The sequence below is a fragment of the Miscanthus floridulus genome, chromosome 17 (genome assembly GCF_019320115.1).
Source record: "Miscanthus floridulus cultivar M001 chromosome 17, ASM1932011v1, whole genome shotgun sequence".
Classification (NCBI taxonomy): domain Eukaryota; kingdom Viridiplantae; phylum Streptophyta; class Magnoliopsida; order Poales; family Poaceae; genus Miscanthus; species Miscanthus floridulus.
Window position 1 is genome coordinate 89,661,294 of NC_089596.1, and position 21,834 is coordinate 89,683,127.

General features: G+C 44.0%; 3 protein-coding genes and 1 non-coding gene across 4 annotated transcripts; 2 read left to right on the plus strand and 2 right to left on the minus strand.

Moving 5' to 3' along the window:
* Nucleotides 1-4,469: 4,469 nt before the first annotated feature.
* Nucleotides 4,470-4,555, minus strand: TRNAM-CAU (transfer RNA methionine (anticodon CAU)). The gene is given in 2 exon segments: nt 4,470-4,505; nt 4,518-4,555. It is a non-coding gene; the product is annotated as a tRNA-Met (tRNA).
* A 4,675-nt stretch (nt 4,556-9,230) lies between these two features.
* On the minus strand, nt 9,231-9,731 carry LOC136518550 (uncharacterized). Its single transcript, XM_066512226.1, has one exon. The coding sequence runs from the start codon at nt 9,670-9,672 to the stop codon at nt 9,358-9,360; it is 315 nt and encodes a 104-aa protein (XP_066368323.1). The 5' UTR covers nt 9,673-9,731; the 3' UTR covers nt 9,231-9,357.
* A 1,585-nt stretch (nt 9,732-11,316) lies between these two features.
* LOC136518374 (22.3 kDa class VI heat shock protein-like) lies at nt 11,317-13,049 on the plus strand. The gene is made up of 2 exons (XM_066512021.1): nt 11,317-11,785; nt 12,506-13,049. The coding sequence occupies exons 1-2, from the start codon at nt 11,455-11,457 to the stop codon at nt 12,766-12,768; spliced, it is 594 nt and encodes a 197-aa protein (XP_066368118.1). The 5' UTR covers nt 11,317-11,454; the 3' UTR covers nt 12,769-13,049.
* A 2,028-nt stretch (nt 13,050-15,077) lies between these two features.
* LOC136514775 (scarecrow-like protein 32) lies at nt 15,078-16,536 on the plus strand. The gene has a single exon (XM_066508485.1). It carries the CDS (start codon nt 15,078-15,080, stop codon nt 16,353-16,355), a length of 1,278 nt encoding a protein of 425 aa, XP_066364582.1. The 3' UTR covers nt 16,356-16,536.
* The last annotated feature ends 5,298 nt before the right edge of the window (nt 16,537-21,834 follow it).

The following is a 21,834-nucleotide window of genomic DNA, read 5'->3' on the forward strand; positions in this document are numbered from 1 at the left end:
GCATCCTGGCATCTGGTGTTCCAGATTGTGCGGCGCGGTACGGACCCGCGAAATGTGTACCTGAGTTGTATCAAATGTGACCTAAGGCTATCGTGGCTGGTAGACCTGGGTTTGTGTTAGGAATAAATTCCTAGCTGGTTGAAATCGATTCGAATCGCCGTCTCTCCCGGATAGTGAGAAACTTGACTAGCTCCAACATCGTAGTAACTGTGTTATGAAATATGATGGTTCGGATGAAAATAGAATTTCAATACCTGCTATGGTTACTATTGTATGCTTCTAAATGATATACCACATATTTAGCATAGGATAGTTTGCGAATCTAGAAATGGAGAGTTATAATTAACTTGATAAAAGGAATCATAATTGTACAATAGGTCAATTACCTTTTACACAAAATGTTGTCAAGTTACGTCCACTTATACAGCCTTGCATAATCCTTGGAGTCATTTTATTTCTGGTTCATGACGGGTAAGTCTAGCTGAGTACCTTCTCGTACTCAGGGTTTTATTTCCCATTGTTGCAGATGGCACTGTGTATCATGGTTATTGCAAGAGTTGCTTCTATCCCGCTGTGGATGAGGAGTAAACCTTGGGCAGGCTTCTTTATTAATTCCTATCTTTGCTTTTGTGGACCGTGATCTTACTTGGCACGGTATCAAACTATGTTGGAAACTTTATCTTCGAACTTATTTGCTTCCGCTTTATTTATCAAACTCGGTTTGTAATAACTTTTATTCGTACTCTGATGACGAAATGTATCTGTGAACTTTATGTAATATGTGGCATGTATGTTGAATCCTGTACGATCTTGGTTGTTGTAAATCGTTTATCGAGACCCGTTGTGGTACTCGACGGACTACCGGGTTTATATGGGTTCAAGTATGACAGTGCGACCGCTTGCGGGCTGTCATTGTACTTGTACTCTTATAAATTGGTCGGTTCTGCGACAGTCCGCGTCCTATCATTATCGATTAATAAAACCATATACTTGGGTAATAATAGAAACGGCACGTTACGGATAAAAAAAGAGTTTCATTCAGATGGAGAAGAAGCGGCACATTACGATAAAAAAGAGTTCGATTGAGAAGGAGAAGCGGTGCAAATTATAACAAAAATATCATTTGATTCATCAATCCCTTCGTTGCAACAGGAAATTTGATTCATTGATCCCTTCGTTACAACGGGAAAACCTAAAAGCTAACTATCAAGATTTTGCGCTATCAGGACACATACTTCAAGAAATGATCTGTGACTGATTAACCGCCTTGTTATCGTTTTTTTAATAAAGACAGTAAAAAAATGCCTCGTATCTCACATTATCAAGGAAAATAATTATTTGGTGCTAACGTGCAAGATCATTGCTGTAACATAGAAAACAAATTTTTGCATGGAAAGTCAGCAACGAACGGTAATCAGATGTGTAATCACAGTCTCTTGTTCTTTCTCCGACGAATCATTGTCATTGTTAATAGATTAAGCAGATCATCATCACAGATCTACAATTCGCCCCGATTGACGCAGAGGAATCTGTAAGCAGACAAGATAACATAATAGTTTATCTCACTAACAGTAATTAATAAAAATGAACATATACATATTTGATTATTTAAACCTTTAAAACATTATTAAGGGTCTTTTGATTTACTACCAAAATTTATCATGCCAAAGATTTGGCCATCGAAAGTAGGGTAAAAATATTTGTCGCGGCTTAAGCAAGCAAAATGTGACATCGAGCAACTCCAACAGCTTGGCTAAAATATTTGTCATGGCTTAAGCAAGCCAAAGTCAGATAGCGAGCATATGGCCACCAAAAATCAAAGGATAGCCAGCTTTTTATTTTACAAAGTCAGATAACACATTTGTTGAAGCCTACCTTTTGCTATAAAAATTCTAAAATAGCCTCCACAACAAAAATAGCTAAGCTATTGGAGCAAGTTTTAATAGCAAACCAAATGACAACAAAAACTTGGGCTGCTCAAGTTTAGCAACCAAATTTTAGCCATCAACCAATTAAGCTCGGGCCTAGTGCAAGCGGTAGTCTTACCGCTTGTGACCGAAAGTTCCCGAGTTCAAGTCGTGGTCATCTTGCGTTGCACAGATGAGGGTAAAACTTGACACTGACACCATTCCTCAGACCCCGTATAGAGCAGGAGCTCTCTGCACTGGGTACACCCTTTAACCAATTAAGCTCCAATTCTCGATAAAAAAACATAAATGCAAAAGTGCGCTGGTAAGCTGCTAGTACAGGAACATTGAATTTCTGGATTAGCATTGAATTTGAATCCATCACTCTCGTCCCCATTCTAGCTGGTCCTCCCTCAGCCCATGTTTAGTTCCAACTCAAAATCCCAAAAAGTGCTACAGTAGCCATCATATTGAATGTTTGCGGTCCGTGTATGGAGCATTAAATGTAGACGAAAAAAACTAATTGCACAATTTGGTGGGAAATTGCGAGACGAACGTTTTGAGCCTAATTAGTCCATGTTTGAACACTAATTGCCAAATAAAAACGAAAGTGCTACAATAACCCAAAATTCCAACTTCCTGAAACTAAACTTCCTGATGCTAATGGTTAACGTACGCTATACACCATCTACATCTCAATCAACAGACCAGCTCTTTTTTTTGAACTCTCAGCAGACCAGCTCTGATCGATCACTCACGTCCCCATTCTAGCTGGTCCTCCCTGCCCAGCCATCTAATGCGCGTGCTGTCCAGCTTTTCTTTTAGGAAGTGCGGCAAGCTTACACACGTACCTGGCCTTTTTATCTGTGAAGACAAGAGCAAGCAGGGGGTGTAATATCCAACCTCACTTCATGCATCAATCATAAATAAGTACTAGTACTACTAGGCTTAATGCTTTGAGTAAATTTCTGTGATGTAAAATTTATGATGAAGTTCGTTTTCCAAGCTTCATTTACAGGAGTCCAATTTTCAGTTTGTAATTGTAAAATCAGGTACCAGACGCTCTCTAATTTTTTAAACCGGAGAAATAACTTTGGTCATCCAGATAGTTTCAAAGACCGTTTTCAATTTTATAAATTAATAAAAATCAGTTTTAGTTTACAAAATCATAACTGATTTGTCTTAAATAAAATAAAATGAAATCAGTGCCATTTTTAGAAAATGTTATTTATTTGTCTCTCCTCACCAAGAGTATAAGAGATTTTTTTTTCTTTGGCGCAATGAGTAAACAAAGGGACCTTTTGCAATATTCCATCGTGATGGACAGTGCACTACTGAAAACCAAGATTTCCCTGTCGGTATTGTCTTCACCAACAAGAACATAAATATTACACGACAGGATAATTGTACAACTGACAGAAAAAAAAATCAATTTTCCTTTGTGGTTGCCCAATGCCTCCCAATCCCAGCATGCAGAAACACTATAAAACTTTGCACCCTGGAACTAATCAGGGCCTGAGTTGTAAATGTTTGTCATAAATAAATCATAAAAGAAATGCATTCCTTGTCCAGAATCTAGAGCAATTGGACACAATGGACACAATGTTTGCAATTGGCGTTTACCTTCCGCCTGGATGCCCAATGTAGACAAGAACACTTACGAGTCCCCCAGAACTGAGAATTCTGCTGGCAGCTTGGAATGCTAGATCAGTTGTTCTAGGCACTGCAATTACAGTTTTATCTCCTCCTGGAAGGTAGCTGAGGTTGAAAGCAACAAGCCTAGAATGAATGTGCCATAGCGAATCAGCAAGTCTAGGATTGTTACTACTTGAACTGGCATTTCCACTTTTGCAGATTTTTTTTTGTGAATTATAGTAGTACTAAATGAGTTGGAATTTTGAAATAGCAGTGAACCTAGGAAGGCCTTGATCACCTGACAGGAGCATCTTTGGGAATAATTTCTTCCAATCTACTATGACATATAGGAAATAGTTTTACTAGTCTCTGGCTCCCTGCTGCCACATAAAACAAATATAGTCACAAGTACAAAATATATTAAATATTCAGTGAGAAGATGAAGACCAACGCCTCCTCCACCCCTGCGACGGAAACGCACTCCACAACTTCAGCAAATTCGCCGACCAACGCCGACGTGAAGAAAAAACAGAAAGAGAAATCAAAAAAAAAAAACAACCAAATTCAGGTTGCTAGAGATGTACCTCCTGGGCCGGCAAAGGGGCGTGTAGCAGCTGGGTGCTTGCCGGAGGAGAGGGGCTGGGGCTTGAGAACGGAGGAGGTGAAGAAGCAGCGACAGTGGAGGGTGCAGCGGCGGCGGCGGCGGCGGATGGCAACGTGCTCTGCTATTGGAAAAATGGCTGCGGCTGTAGTGAGGTCGCGTTCGCTGGATTAGAAATCAACGGACCAGTTTGTCTGTGAGCTGCGAGGCCGGAGAAGAAAAAAAATAGACCGAAGCTCAGAGGTGCTCGAATCATCCGAGAGGATGACATGTCGTGACGACCATGTGTCACAGAGCGTTTCATCATCAGTTCGGCCGAATTAGTTTGGGGCGAGAGAGGCTCGAACTCTCGACCTCAGGATAACTCAAACAGCTATGAGACCTACGCGCTAGCCAACTGCGCCACCACCCCGTCGTTGTAACTGGGCAGATGAATATCTTCTCATTCTTGATCCATGGAAACTCCAGCATAGCAATTAGCAGTTTTTAACTTTTTATTAATTGAACTCTCTCGCCTACCGTGCTAGACTGATAGTAGCGTCCGAATGAACGAGGGGTATGCTCCCACTCCTGTCTCTGATCAAATTAAATATTAGAGTAATCTTAAATTATTTTTCTTTTAAGTTTAAGTAATTTATAGAAAAGAATAATAAGATTTATAGCACCAAACTAATATCATCAAATACATGACAAATATTTTTTTTTCATAATATGATCATTTCATGACATATAAATATTTGTGTTCTTTTCTATAAATTTAGTCAAAAATAGTCAGCAAATATAAATGCGCGACATGTATATGTTTATAAAAACAATTTTAAATGCAATGAGAATATTAATTGAATTCTTGATATGTCAATTCATATATATCATCAACAATTCTTTGAGTACAAAAATATGACGACGAATTATTTATTGAATCCATAAATCATTAAAGATTTTTTTAAAAAAAAATATATGATGTCGCTTGCTCACTGGTGCAAAAAAAAATGAAGTGGAGATTGCAGACGTGGCGGTGCTCTACACGGTGATTTAATGACCAGGCAATGATGTAAGCATGACTGAATATGATTTCATGTATAAGATTATACACATACAAACAACATGAGGGATTAGGACTTTATTAATGATGTAAGATTGCTACTGACAACGTATCAAATTGCTACTGACAAGCCTTGCAACACCTTGCACTAATGCAATCCAACGGGAGGCGGAGGCATGCTTCTAGCCAAAAAAAAAAAAAAAAAAAGAGTCGTTCTGACGTATGTCTTCTTAATTTCCTCAGCTTTATCATAATGCAGAGGAACATTCAAATAAGTACTGTAATAGGAAAGACACCTACTGGACACGCAAACAAAGATTGTGGAAAATAGAATGACTAGTATCTTCATCAAGGTCTATTGGAATGAGTTACTATTGCAGAAATGAATTTTTATCCTGGAGATCTGTTCAAACAACACTAGAGTTCACCTCAGATTTTGGAGATGGATAGGGTCTGCGTCTGAGAAGATAATAGCATCATCTGATATTGCAGCGATATAATACCTTCACTCCTTTATTTCTAAAATCAGAGAGCAGACCTTTAATTGAGTCAGCCTCAGCGGCCTTAATTAACATCCTAGTCAGGACATCTCCAACATTAATGAACAAAATGGGGAACATAAGACAGCAGACCTCTTCGTTTTTAGTCCTAAATCAAACCGAACTAACATAGTTTGATTCCGTGGAATTTGCTTCAAGACCTGCATTGCCACATTCCATCATTTCTCCAAGGAAAAAAATAACAAATTAACTGATCAGGCTAGACCTACGTCTTCGTGGGCTGCGCGCTGCATGGTTTGACTTTTATGCAGGGCTTGATTTTTCGATCATTCAGTGTTCCCTGTCGTGTTTAGTTCGCTATATAGCGAAACCGTGCCTTTCGTTCCCCTCGGTCCGATTTGAATGTAGGGCAGCAGAGCTGCTCAACAATATATATATATATATTTTTTTTGAGGAAACAGGAGGGGTTTGACCCCCTACTGAGCAAGATTACACATAAGCTCCTAGCCATTGATGGATGAAGTTTAGCCTTCGCTCTTAGAACAACTAAGGCGAATTCCTTCTTGAAGATGAGTTTACAGCGCTGAACTGAGGGCAGAACACCGTTGAATATTGCATCATTTCTTACCGACCAGATGGACCAGCACATAGTTACAATCACCTCCATGAAGAAAGGAAGGTGTAACTGAATCTTGAAGGCTTCCAGAACTTGATCAAACTCTGAAGTGTTGGGAGCCAGAAGTTGAAGGGTGTTCTAGCAGGCCCCCGCGAAAGGACAATGGGAAAACAGGTGAAACAAATCCTCTTCAATAGGGTGGGAGCAGAAAACACAATTGTAGTTGTCTAAAACCATGCCCCTTCGTCGAAGAGTCTGTCTGGTATTAAGCCCATCAACCATCAGAAGAAGAACTTTCGTTTATTCTAACAAGAAGAAAGCCAAAGCCAAAGAAAGCCCCTATGAGCCTGTCAACTGCCAACTAAATGCTTATATGCTCGGGCTGAAACATAAGCTTTTGGTACCCCAAGAATAGGACCAGACATCTGGTGATGGCTGGAGGTGAAGATTTCGAAGGATAGCCACAACCTGAACAAACTGCTCATATGCCTAAGTAGATAAAGGAAGGTGAAACATACTCTGAGGTTGACCTAACAAAATAGCAGTCTTCAGAGTAATGAACCTGTTTCGACAGTTAAAGGATCAAGATGCCTAAGAGGGGGGTAAATTGGGCTAATTCTAAATTTCTTTCAATAATTAAGTCCTACGGTTAGCCCAATTAACCCCTTGTGCCTAGAATATGTTTTTATTGATCTACCGCACAAAAGTTTAGCAACCTATGTTCCAATCCTACTCTAGCATGATAATTCTATGAATGTAAATGACAAGAATTGAATTGCTCAAAGTAAATGCTCAAAGTAAAGAGAGAAGGAGGAACGCGACGATGTTTTGCCGAGTTATCGGAGAGTCGTCACTCCCCACTAGTCCTCATTGGAGCACCCGCACAAGGGTGTAGCTTCCCCTTGATCTGCGTAAGGATCAAGTGCTCTCTACGGGTTGATTCTTCGACACTCCGTCGTGGTGAATTACCCACAACCGCTCATAACTTGAGTTGGGTCATCCACAAGCTCCGCCGGATGATCACCAAGCTCTTAATCAAGCCGTCTAGGTGATGTCGATTATCAAGAGTAACAAGCATGAACTCTCACTTGACCATGACAAGCCTAATGAGAAGGGTGGATGCACACTTTGCTACTCTTGCTTTCACTAATGAGGGCTCTCTTTGGGATTCTCAAATCTCAATCACCTCACTAGGACCTTGCTCTTCTTGGCACTCTCAAAGGTGTTTCTCAGCTGTTGGAATGAGCAAAAGTACACCCTCACACGAATAGAGGAAATATTTATAACCTTGGTTGAAAAACGAACCGTTATGTGCCTCTGCGGGGTGACCGGACGCTCCGGTCATGTTGACCGGATGCTCCGGTCAGTTCTCCCCGAACTCCAGTGTTTAAGTTGTGACCGGACGCTGGACGTCCGGTCAGCACTGACCGGACGCGTCCGGTCATGATTTTCCCTCTCTGGAACCTTACTGGAGTCGACTGGACGCTGGCACCCAGCGTCCGGTCACTCACCTCTCAGTGTCCGGTCGCGTCCAGACGATTTCACCTTGATTAAATGAACTGACCGGACTCTACGCCAGCGTCCGTTCACTCCGGAACCAGCATCCGGTCAGCATTTAACCCTCCATTCACTTCCAACTCTCGATCATACGTGAATGAAGTTTGCTCCAATGGATCTAAAGGCTTTTTAGGAGCTATCTAGTGCTAGATTTAGCAAGTGTGCACCACACCTAACCCACTAGACTCACCTAGCTACCCATCTATACCCGTCCATACCACACCTAGGATGCTTCACTAGCCAGTTCAAATGCCGTTTTCTGTGCATTTGAGTATCAAGCATATGTTAGCCATCCTAGTACCAAAGCATACTTGGATAGCCAACGTCCCAGTAGAATAAATTCACTGCTGCTCCCTCCTGCATTCCACCAGGAAGTATTTCGGGGCATTCTCAGAAATTTAAAGAGTAGTGACAGATTGTCCTTAGTACTATTGGAGCATTGGTACAGAGCTCATATAGCTACAACAAACAATGTTGAGCCAATATGAGAATTGTGACAAGACAAATGTTTTCTGATTCAACATAACCAACTTAACAAGAACCAAGCAAATGATCTAGTAATCTGGAACCAAAAACAAGGACAAGTGAACTCCAGAAAGCCATAATAAAAAAAAACACGATTGATTAACTTGTTACAGACATTATCAGCATTTAGGGTGTTTAATGTTTTCTACTTACATATATAGAAAATACAATAATTGTATCAAGGTATGTTGATACTGAAACCAAAGGCACAAAAGAAAATATAGACTGCATAACTGCAAATAAGTTCAAGCTTGCAAAGCCTGCCACATGGTGGTGCGTTAGGTGCTTTGAATTTTGATCACAGAACCAATCAAGTATAGTTTTGATGTTTGGTACCTTCTGAATTCTGTTCTTTCCTAGACAGCCAGTGAACACCCAGACAGTTATCATTCGAAACAGAGAATTTCCGGTTCAACGTAGGAATTTGGTAGTCCCTAAAAGATTCTCTATGACCAGCTCTAAGAATATCACACCACAATTAACAACAAACAACTTACACTAAGCAACATCCACAAATGTAGTTGACTTCCAAATAAGTCCCCTGTACCTTGTAGGATCTTCAGTGTCCAGCTCTAATAATATGACACCATAGCTAGAACAGTGATTTTAAGGGACTATCTGCCATGTACACCGAGCATGTATCTTGCAATTTTTTCGATCATGCTATAACTCAACCACAAATTTTAGCGCTCTTACCATACGCCCCCGGAAAAACAGATTTCACTTAGCTTAATTTGGTATATTACATTACTGTTTGCCAGTAGTGGCGAATTATTCATCTGTGACTGTAAGCATAGAAGAACCAAATCAACAGCAGGCAAAGTGAGCATAGAAGACCATCCATATCTAATCAGAAAACTCATCAATCATATCTCAAGTTTTATTTCCACTGAATGGTTGGTTATCAGTACACCCCCAACCATCACATCTTTATACCAATGATGAAACCTGGTACCATCCGAGATGCCTCGCGCTCAGAACACGATGCGGAACTGCGGCGCGCCCTCGCCAGCAGCCGGGACCAGCTCCCAGCGGCACGGCTCGAGCTCGTCGGAGACGGGGCAGTAGCCAGCGAGCGTCAGAGCGGCGCCAGATTCCGCCGCGGACCCGAATTCGAACACCGTCGCGTCCGCAGCCTGCCGCTGCCGCCGCACCTCCACCGCCCCGTGGGTGCCAGAAGCTGCCACCTCGGTTCCCGCGACCCCCGAAACCGCCGAGGATTGCTGGCCCTGCTGGTCCGGCGGGCCGCCGCCGCGTCGCCCTCCCCTCCACCACGAGAAGAGACCCATCGGGAGCGAGAGACGTGGAAAACGAGATTGGGCTAGGGTTTTGCGTGTTGGTGATGGACTTCGGGCCCGCTCGGGTGGAGGTACTAGGTAGACGTGAGAGTTTTATGGGCCAATCCGTGAAAACGCTGATAATTTGGGCCAACCTTTGCACTGTTCGGCCCATTTTAGCATCGCGTATGAAATATGAAAAAGAAAATAGCAATTAAAAAAAACAGTTTTCATATCTAGAAATGGAAAAAGTCCATATTACTCCTTCCAAGTTTGGCATATGTCCAAATAACCCCCAAACTAACATTTGGTTCAATTTACTCCCTCCAACTATTTAAGTTGGTCCAACCAACACCTTAGAGAGATTTTTATTTTTGTTTCTCATTGTACAAATTATATTTTAGTTTTAAATTTCGTGAGGTGATAGAGGTGTATTTTGTGTTAGAAAAATGTACTATGAATTTTTCATCATTATGTTTTATACGATATTGTATCTCTAGTGTTAATTTATTATTAAATTTCCTAAGCTATCAAAATAGTGGCAAAAAGTTAAGATATATTTTTCTAACATAACTTATGATGTTCTCTATCATATCACAAAAGTTGATATTAAGACAAAACTAATACGTGGAAAAACAAAAATAGCAAATCATGTTAAGGGGTAAACTAGACCAACTGAAATAGTTGGAGGGAGTAAATTGAACTAAATATAGGTTTAAAGATAATATGGACATATGTCAAAACTTGAGGGGAGTAATTTGGACTTTTTCATTTAGAAATCCTGAAAGAGTAATAGACTTAGCTTATGTTATTTCCTTTAGTTTATGTCATACCTCACCCTTTTATCTGTTCAGCCGCTGAAAACTCAGTGTAAAACTTACGACATGGCTAGCGTCTGGACGTTCGAACGCTAACCCCCGTCCATACACCCGCGCCTGCTCCACCTGTTGTGCTGCTGTTGCGTCTGCCCTGCCTATTGCACCTGCTATTGCTGCGCGCCTGCCTACTGCTGGTACACATGCCCGCCTGTTGTTGCTTCGCATGCTGCTACACCTGCACGCACCTGCCCTCCTATAGCTGCACGCCCACACCTGCTGCTGTGCATGTGCGGACCGCCTTCGCTCGCGCTCGTTTTCCTGTGCCCGCTGATGAAAACACTTGCAATATGAAGCATTAGCTGCAACATATATCTAAAACAGATTAAATATTTGAAACATATGAAACGTACGTCTGAAACGTATTAAACATACGGAGCTCGACATCGACGTGAAGTTCGATGTCACGGAATGGTGCGGAGCTTATTAAACATGAACCTCAACAGTGGCCTCAGCAACCGAATGGAGCGCGGCCGCGGCGGGAGCACGGCGCGGGCGGGGTCGCGCGACACGGGCGGGGGCTCGCGGCGTGCCGTGCAGGGGGCAGCCCGGGCAGGGTCAGGACGGACGTTAGCATTACTGTAAAACTTAGCTTTGTCAGTTCCATTTTCTAAAAAAATGTAAACAGTAAGAAATTGATAAGGAAGTACAAATGGGCCGGGCCGTGAGAAACACATATGTTTGGGCTAAGCATTTAATCACACTTTAGCAGCCCAGTATGTCGAGGTCCAGTATATATGATGAGGGGAAAATAAGAAAAAGGCGGGAATCACATCGATGGCATAGCCAGTGAACGGCGAACGGAATTGCGCCTCCCATCCTCTGCATTCCCCAAAGGCCAGCTCCACCGCGGCGCCACCGCTCCTATAAACCATCCGCTCCCCGCAGGCGCGCTTTCCCCGCGGCAGCCTGAGCAGCCATGCCGGGGAGGCTGGCGATCGAGGTCCGGCTGCTGCCCTGCGGCGGCGGCGACGCCGTGGCGCCCAGGTGGCGCATGTCGCTGCTGGAGAACACGTTCAGCGGGTTCCTGCAGGGCGCTGGCGCCGACGCCGCGGCGAGGGCCGTGTTCGTGGAGGGGTCCCTGTTCAGTCCGTTCCTGTTCGGCAAGTTCTTCGACCCGGCCGACCCGTTCCCGCTGTGGGAGTTTGAGTCCGACGTGCTGCTCGCCGCGCTCCGCCGCGGCAACGCCAGGACCACCGTCGACTGGGCCGAGACCGACTCCGAGTACTACCTCAGAGCCGACATACCAGGTACGAATTACGATCGCTGCCAGCTCCATGCTTTTCACTTGGTTGTGCACGCTGTTCATGGATTAATGGATCCTTGTGATAGCTTGGAAATGGTGTTAGAACACCGCACAGAAACAGGCATCAATATTCAGTAGAGTCTCTATTCAATATTCCTATGAAAAGTTCAGATTGTAAACTCATATGAGATGATTTCCATTTAGTAGTTGTAGGTTAGATTTAGATCTTTGCGATATTATGCGGCATCGGTTCCGCATAGTTTCTACTTGTGGTCTTGCGTGTGCCACCAGCTAATGCGTTACTGAGCCGGCGTGACAGAAAATCGCATTGGCAGTGTGCCGTCCATCATCCACACTTCAGTATTCAGATGCTTAATGCTTTACAGTTTTCCAGAGAGATCTTTTGCAACTAGCAGTAGCTAGAGCTAGAGGATGAAAGCAACCATAACTCATGTGTGCATCCTCCTTTTCCCCACACTAGCTTCCGTTTGCTTTATCGTTTACAGCAACGTTAGAACACTGCTTTTTTCACAAGAAATATTCGTTGCGTTTGCGTGCGGCACACCGCAATCCACATCGATCGTAGTGGACCGTGGTGAAAGCGTAGCTAGAAATGCAAGCGCAGAGCAAAGAGTGTTCGTGACGATTGCCAAGACCAAGAAACCAGCATCGTTCTAGGTCAAAAAGATGGATTTTTTATTTTGCCCTCTCGGTCTTTATTCAGGTGGAAGGAGATGCGACGTGGAGGTGAGCGGGGACGCGATGAAGGTGATCGACATCAGCGGGCTGTGGCGGGCACCGCCGCCAGCGGACGGTCGGGACTGGCGCGCCGGCCGGTGGTGGGAGCACGGCTTCGTCCGGCGGGTGGAGCTGCCGGAGGACGCGGAGTGGAGGAAAGTGGAGGCATACTTTGACGACGGCGAGGGGTCCCTGGAGATAAAGGTTCCCAAGACCGCCGATGATGATGCCCACCACGCCACGGCCTGACGCCGAGAATCGGAACCTCGCCGCCCCCATTGGAGGACAGCCAGTATTATTCTTCGAACAGTCGGCAAAAATGGAAAACGACGGCATAATCTTCGTGATTGATATTAAAAATTTGCAAGATACGGAGCACGCAGAGAAGGGAGCAAACAAAGATCATGGAAGAATGTTGCATGTGCCTTAATGCGTGCAGTGTCCCTGAAAAACGATGTATGTAATATGTTCTTCAGTGCCAACTGTTGAATTGGCTAGCTAATTGGCAGTGTCACTGTCGCCTTTGGTCATCCGTCCTTCAAATCCGGCATCGAGACCGCCGTATAGATGATTCCGGGATCGATAGATAGATGAATTCGTGAATGAATATATATATAAATTCACAGGTCGCGGCTTTCCGAAAGGAGGATTCAGATTCTCCCGTTTCTTTCGGCCTGAAGGCTCTCTATCACCCGCGTCGCTTTTATCCCCCAATCAGGCACATGAGCATCAGAGCTCTGACGGAAGACCGGCGCTTTCGGTTAGTCAGGAAATTCTTCAGAGAAATCATTAGCCAAACATATTTCAGTGATTGATCACGGTCTGTTGTAAAATAAACATCTTTCTGTGTGCCCCAGGCAGCTGTATGACAGACTGACAGACATTTGCTTCTCTTTTCCCCAAGAAGAACAGACACTATTTGTTTCAGTGCAGACATCTTTCCGCGATGCTCTTATCACTCGAATGCATTACAGTTCGCGCTGGTGTGGTCCAGCAGTCGATAGGTGTTCTTCACAATTCCTTGTCCCTTCCATGCGCATCGTCAGCAGCTCATTGCTGCAAGGTATCTTTGACTGATCTTGACTGACAACTGACCAATGAGGCCATGCACGCAAGAGCAAGACACGAGCAGTGCACACGTGGCGCCGGAGGATCGTCGGATCGATCGGAGGCTGAATTCCATGTAGTTTCCCTTCTGTCGCGCAACCAATCGCTCGTCAAGATCAACAGCAAGAATACAGAGATACGACAAGGCGTCGCGACAGGCACACCCCAATTATGTTCCAATCAGGGCTCCCGGAGTGACGAGAACAACAGGCTCTTCGTCAGCGCCCGGAGATGCCCGCTCGTGTGGATTTTACCTCCTTTAGAATTGGCCTGCTTGCTTGTTGGGTTCTCGGAGCGCCCGCCCTCCGGCATAGAAAATGGGGTCCGGAGAATGACAAGGTGAGGTAAGTTTATTCAGAGTTCTTCGTCCGTTGCTCTGAACGGCCAAAAGAGTCCGGGCGGCTTTGGCTGTTCCGCCGTCGCCTTCTCAGTTCTCACCGGCGTAAAATTTATTCTAGTTTTAATAAAAGGAGGTGCTGCAGCCTAGGGACAGACTAATACACGTCATAAACTCGTGTCGTTAGGCTGAACCGTTTGACGACAAAAAGAAGAGTTGGTTAAAACGATGCTGCCTGAAACTCTGAAGTCTAAACAAAATTCGGTATTTCAGGATGACTCGGGTTCTGTTTTCTGCCTTGGTATCGAGTGTTTTGTAGCTTCATTTGAGTAGTAGTAGTCACTAGTCAGTTGCAATCCAGTTGAGAGGAATTTGTGACCAGCTCCATATACCATATTCTGCAGTTCAGGCACGATCAGACAAGGGCGTTAAAAGAATAAATCAGATTGTCTTTACCCCAATAGAAAGCGTCCAAATTGCTATCCAATTTCCTCACCCAAGGAGATGAACTGAGGATCTTTCACAGAGCTCTTATAAATACCCCCAAGTCATTCCAACAAGCAAACCAAAACTACCACCAAGCACCTCAACCCTGCTAATTCTCTGTCTCAGTCAGAAGTCGCCTTTGCAGTAGCTTGCTACCGAACTCCAAAAGCAACTAGCAGCCCGATCCTTGTAGTGTCTTCAACAACCGTGACCCAACATAAAAGACTTATTCATCCTTTGTGTAGCAAAAGGTTCAATACTTATTTTTTGTCTTGTCCAACGACAGGACCCAAAAGACAACCCTTTATGCAAATAGGTCTCCAGGAAAGAGGATATTCAGATTTGGGTTATGCCTCTCCTGACATCCAAAATGGATCTTCCATATAGGGACTTTGTTGAAGACTATAATTATTGTGTTGGAAATTCTTTTTGGGTTTAGGTTTCGTAATAGGTCTCCTATTGGAGACAGGCTTAGGGATTGCTTCGTTCCACATCTCCTGAGATGATCCGAAGCCGCTCAATCCGAGGCCGACAAGTGTCTCGATCCTAGCCAGCCCTAACTATTTGGATTGTCATCCCAAAATCCTGTAGCAGGTTGGCACGTCCATTCGACGAGGTGGTGCGGAGCATGGAGCAGGAGTTGAGGACCGGCGGCGGCGACAACCTCAGGGCGGCGCACAGCTCTGTCTGCTTCTCCGGCGGGCTCATCGACGGCCCGCGCATCCAGCAGCTGCTCCTCCACTGCGCAACGGCGCTCGAGTCCAACGACGTCACGCTGGCGCAGCAGGCCATGTGGGTGCTCAACAACATCGCCTCCTCGCAGGGGGACCCCAGCCAGCGCCTCACGTCGTGGCTGCTCCGCGCGCTGGTCGCGCGCGCGTGCCGCCTGTGCGGACCGGCCGGCGCCACCCAGTCTGCCGCCGCCAGGGCGCCCGCGCCGCGGGAGCGGGCCATGTCGGTCACGGAGCTCGCCGAGTACGTCGACCTCACGCCGTGGCACCGCTTCGGCTTCACGGCCTCCAACGGCGCCATCCTCCGGGCGGTGGTGGGCAGCGCCGCGGTGCACGTCGTTGACCTCAGCGTCACACGCTGCATGCAGTGGCCGACGCTCATCGACATGCTCTCGAAGCGGCCCGGGGGCCCGCCGGCGCTCCGCATCACCGTGCCTTCCGCCCGCCCCGCCGTGCCGCCCCAGCTCGACGTGTCGGACGAGGAGATCGGCCTCCGCCTGGCCAACTTCGCCAAGTCCAAAGGCGTGCAGCTGGAGTTCAGCGTCATCAAGTGCGGGAGCCCGAGCCCAAGCCCGACGTCGTCGCCTCCAAAGAAGCAGGCAGCGCTCTGCCAAGACCTCGCGTCCGTGCTGTCCGACCGGCAGTCGCTGGGGCTACGGGACGGCGAGGCGCTCGTCGTCAACTGCCAGAGCTGGATCCGCCACGTCGCGCCGGGTTCCCGGGACGCGTTCCTCGACGCCGTCCGCGCGCTGAACCCGTGCCTGGTCACCGTGACCGACGAGGACGCGGACCTGGACTCGCCGAGCCTGGCCACCCGCATCGCGGGGTGCTTCGACTTCCACTGGATCCTGTTCGACGCCCTGGACACGTCGGCGCCCAGGGACAGCCCGCGGCGGGTGGAGCACGAGGCGGCCGTGGGCCGGAAGATCGAGAGCGTCGTCGGGGCCGACGACGCCGACGGAGCGGAGCGCTCCGAGTCCGGCGCGAGGCTTGCCGAGCGGATGCGGAGGAACGGGTTCGCGGCCGTTGTGTTCGACGAGGAGGCGGTGGGCGAGGTGAGGCGCCTTCTGAGCGAGCACGCCACCGGGTGGGGCGTGAAGCGGGAGGAGGACATGCTCGTGCTCACCTGGAAGGGCCATGGCGCCGTGTACACCGGCGCCTGGACGCCCAACTAAGTTTAGCCATCTCCATTAGCGATCAAAACTGCTGTTTAGGATGCATGCCAATGCCACCATCACCATGGCATGAAATGAAAGTAGGCTTGACTGCTGATTAGCTCGAAAAGGATCATCAAAGAAGTAACATAGAAACAAACAGTCATAAGAACTTCAGTCGTTTTCGTGCGTCCATGGTCACGGCGAATGAACGGACCAGGACTCGAGAGTAGTGAAGAACTCATGTAACATGTAGAAGTACCATGAACTTATCAAGTTGTATCACGGAACTCATTTCACAAAATAATACTTTGCAACAAGCAAGCCAGCCTATCACCCGGTAGCTAGTTTTTTTTTTTTATTCAACATAGTATTTGAGTTTTTTTATATAATTGCACATTTGTTTATTTTATTGTAATTGATCTCTCTCCATGCCTCACTACTGTATTCATGGCATGAGCTCCATATACAGTAGCACGCCAACCTATTTATTGGGTTAAAACTATTGTTGTTTTTCCCTCTTCTTTCTTTCCCCCCTACCCTCTAAGGTTTTGCAATCTATATCTTATAATTTCAAACCCCACTAAGTTCTATGTCGATATGTAAGTCGTTGTTCACCTTAGCAGTCAACTATCAAATACAATTATAGTCCACTAGCATATGCAATTATGATATACATGTCAGCACAAATACACCACTAACATGCATTTAGTTGTCCATATCAGCGTGTCACACCATCCACTACAATTAATTCATAATAGTTTATCCCTTCATATAAGTAATTATATGTAGTCTAATTTTATTCTAAATCATCTGCAATTCCTATAGCAACTATCGGGGTATAGTTCTAGTTTTCACCAAAGCTAAATCAAAGGAGCCTTTCCCTCTTGTAGATGTCATTCCTCAATAAAACTACCCTCCAAGTCTCTTGTGATTCGTTTAGTTTCTTGGACCTATTGTAATTTTAAATTTTGGACTAGCTTGTACCTTGTCTTGAAGATCTCCAGACTCCCTCCTACAGTCCCCCCCCTCTTAATCCTCATTGGATTCATCACAATGACATTCATATTTGCTAGATTCGCTACTGCCTCAAGAATTTGTGTTGGCCGAACCCATCGTCATGCCACCTCAAGCTTTCCCAAACAAATTGTGGAACCATAATTGATGCCAGTGAGCTCCTAATCCCATGCCTACTACCCAATGCCACTCTACCTTACTATCAATGGACATGTTGTGACAATGTTCGTTTCTACTTGTGATTGACTTTTTCGCGAAGAGAAAAGCTAAACAATCTCAGTCATGCTGCTCACAAGCTTCTCATACATGTGGATCAGAGAATCAATCGATCAATTACACATAAGATATCAAAAGTCGATATGCTTTTCACGTTTTTGTTGTAATCTTGGTTGACGCAACCTGGTCTTCTCCTAGGTCACCATAACCATTGAAAATATATGAATTAATTAATCTAGATCCTTTGATGATCATAATATTATGTGACAGTAGTTGTTCTCTTTTTTATTAGTCGTATTTGATATGATATTTCTTTTGATTAGAACGTTATATGCACTAGTTATAGATGAACATGTTATAATCTAGGCCCACATGGTTTGATATCGTAGATGTTCTCATTTCACCAATTAAAATAGTAAAATGTTGGCCTGGTGAGATCTTCTATAACTTCGGTTTACTTAAGATGATAGTATATATGCATTTTACACTTACTTTTCATGTAGGTGTTTCTATAAATCATATGGAAATTAAACTACTAATTGTTCATTTAGCTTTTACTAATTGTAATGTATATAGATTCTGTATTAGTTATTTTTATTTTCTATGAAATCAACTAGTATTTGTCTCACAATTTTTATTAGAAAATTTGCACTTCTAGTTGTGTTTTACATGGATTTTATTATTTTTTTCCCGATTCATATAAGCATAATTTGTTTTTTTATATTTTCCCCAAATAATTAGTTATCCTCGTCGGAGAATTCTCCTCATCGTTTGGAAAATTTGGAACGAGCACAACAACCGTATTGAATCGCTAAGGGTTATTGTGTAATAATTAATTCAATCGCTAAGGGTTAGTAGTTTGTACTAGGTCGTTTTTCTCCTTCTCGCTTAATGTAAACCATAAGTTGCACGTTCTGGAAAAAAGTTCAGAGTTGTGTATCAAATTCTGTCAGAAAGAAACATGCTTTTGTTTTGAATTTATAAGTTGCTTTTGTTTGATAAGAACTGGAATTGGCAGCTGAAGAAGACTAATGATACAAGCTATATTGTCAGGTTTCCTCCTAGTAGGAAGGTTGAGAATGTTGTGATTGGAAAGGCCTCTCTATTTCAGCTGAATAGGCCCAAAGTTGTTGCTTCGCTAAGTGTGTGGAATGGAGATGTGGAACCAGTTAGGAAGTTGGTTGAAGTATGGGTTCAGATCAGGGAATCCCTCCCAAGTGGGTCGATTGGAACATAGTGAGGGAGGTTGCTTCAAGTCTGGGTCTGATGATAGAGTCGGACTGGCATTCAGTGTTTGACAGTTTCTTTAGTCTGATTAGAGTTAAAATCCTTTGTAAAGATCCTACAAAAATCCCCAGAGGAAGACTGTATGTGTTCAAGGCTAGGGTGTACAAAATCTCCTTCTATCCTGAGGGATATGTCCAAGTTGATAATTCAACTGATGGTGATTCTGGAGATGTAGAGGAGTTAGAGGAGGATGGTTTGTTGGATGATAATGATCCTAAGGACTTTACAAAAGCGAATGATGATAACCCAAAGAAGGTTAAGGAGCATGAACCACAGGAGAGGGAGATACCTGAACCATCAGATAAATCACAGGGAGGTGGTAGCTCTGCTGCGAGTAGCAAATCTGCCAGGAGAGCTCTGTCGTTTGAAGATGACAGTGTCACAACTCAGAAGGATGCCTTAGTATTTGACTATGCAAATCTGCTGGGAGCCATGGAATTAGAAGTGGAGGATGGTGATGAGGAAGTTATAGAAGATGAAAGTTCCTTGGTGATTCATGATGATAATGAGAGAATCCAATTACCAGGTGAGTGGATATATGATCTGCAAGCAAAGAACACAAGTTTACTAGACAAAAACATAGATAACAATAGCTCTGAGTTGGTTCAGCAGGATAAGCAAGTTTTCATGGTTGAAAAATCTCAGATGGCGGAAAAAAACAATGATAGTGAGGAAGATTTGGTGTGGACACAACCCAGTGGTGAAGTGGCTGAAAGGATTCTAGCTAATGATAACAGGGACAAAGCAAAGCTGTTTAACCAGAATCAAAAGTGGGGGCCTGTGATGCCTTTAAGGAGGAGTAGCAGAAGGGTTGATGATGGCAAGAAGGTCATGGAATGTGCCTAGGAATTTAAGAGGAAATGGTATCTCGAAGACAATGCAGGTATAAGCAAAAAACCTCCTAAACCTCATCATGTTTCTAAAAACTTGTTGCTTTCTGTGGCCAAGGATATTGGCATAGATATTGAGGATGGACATCCTGTTTTAGACAAGATGGTACAATTAGATTTGGATAGAATGGGTGATACGTTTTCTAAAGGTAGTCATGCTGGTTGTTCTAGTAAAGCATCTACATCTATTTTAGGTTCTCAGGTTAATAGCAACAACTTGGATGGTGATTTTAACACATCTGAGAAAAGTGATTAGTATGGAAATCCTGATCTGTCCAAGGAGGACCAGGAATTAGGTTGGTCTAAAGTAGGGCCTAGAAGGAAGAACAAGAAAAGATATAAATGATAGGTTTGCTTTGGAATATTAGAGGTTTGGGTAAGCTTGGAAGGGTTCCAGCCCTGGTTAGTAGAATCAAGGATTCTCATGCTGGTTTTGTAGGCATTATGGAGACAAAAAAAAGTTCTCAGTCAGTAGGTTTTCTGAAGGCCTTGTCTAGTAATGTTCCTTTTGCTTGGCATCATTTAGAAGCTAAAGGCTCAGTAGGAGGAATCCTGGTTGGGGCCAACATGGATATCTTTAACATGGTAGTTGGGGATGTTTTAAAGTTTTCGGTTAGTGTAATGCTTACTAACAAAGCTAATGATTTTGTTTGGAAACTTATTGTGGTTTATGGGCCAGCTTATGATGATCTTAAGCATGAGTTCTTAGAAGAGTTAGAATCTGTGATGGGCATTTGGAATGGCCCAGTTTTGATTGGGGGTGATTTTAACCTTGTTAGGTTTGCCTCTGATAAAAGTAATGGAGTGTATAGTCATAGGTGGCCTGATGAGTTTAACAGCTGGGTTAACAAGTGGGCTTTGATTGAGTTGAATCCTAGTAATAAATTTTTTACCTGGACAAATAATCAAGAGCATCCTATTTTAGCTAAGATTGATAGGATCTTTGTCTCTAGTTTGTGGGATGCTGCTTTTCCTTTGTCCAGTGTCAAAGCTCTAGATAGGTTTCCAAGTGATCATAACCCTCTAGTTTTAGATTCTGGGATAAATAGTTGCTTTGGCAAAAAGAGGTTTTGTTTTGAGAAATGGTGGCTGGAAAAGGAGTCCTTTTATAGTATAGTGGAGAAAGCTTGGGGAACCCCTTGCACCCTGTCTAACTATATGGACAGATGGCAATTTAGAGTGAGGACCTTAAGAAGGATGATTAGGGGGTGGGCAGCAAATGAGGTAGCTGTCCAGAATAGAGATAAAGTGGCTTTGTCTAAAGAGTTCACTAGACTGGAAAGTCTAGCTGAAATCAGGGAGTTGTCTAGTGTTGAAAGACAAGAGTTAGCGCACATTGAAGATAAGTTAGAAAAGATTTGGTCTTTAAAAGAGATTAGAGTTAGACAACGTTCTAGGGATAGAAACATTCTTGAGGGTGATAAGAATACGGCTTATTTTCAGGCGGTTGCTAACCAACGGAGTAGAAAAAAGAAAATAGAATGCCTTGAAAGCCCTACTGGTTTGGTTTATGATCAGAAAGGGATGATGAGAGTGGCAGTAGATTTTTACAAAGGTTTGTTTGCTAAGGACTCAGAGCCTGGCTTTAAGCTGGGACAAAATTTTGGGGAAGAGGAGGATAAGGTCTCGAGGAATGAAAATGAGTTACTCATAGCACCTTTTTCTGAGTTAGAGATCAAAAACGCCATTTTTAGCTGTTATGCAGAAGGTGCTCCTGGGCCGGATGGTTTATCCTTTCTCTTTTACCAAAAGTTTTGGAATCTCATTAAAAATGATGTGATGCATCTTTTTGATGCTTTTCATAGGGGGGATTTAGATCTTAAGAGACTTAATTTTGCCTTGGTTTCTCTAATTCCAAAAGTAGGGGAGGCAACAAATATGAAACAATTCAGACCTATCAGTTTGTTAAATTGCAGCTTCAAAATTTTTTCTAAGTTGTTAACTCTTAGGTTGAGCTCTGTGGTTCAAAGGATAGTGGCTCCAACTCAATCAGCTTTTATAAAAGGAAGATTTATTTTAGAAAGTGTAGTAGTGGCTCATGAGTTGGTTCATAGTGTGCATCAAAGTGGTGAACCTGGGGTTATTATTAA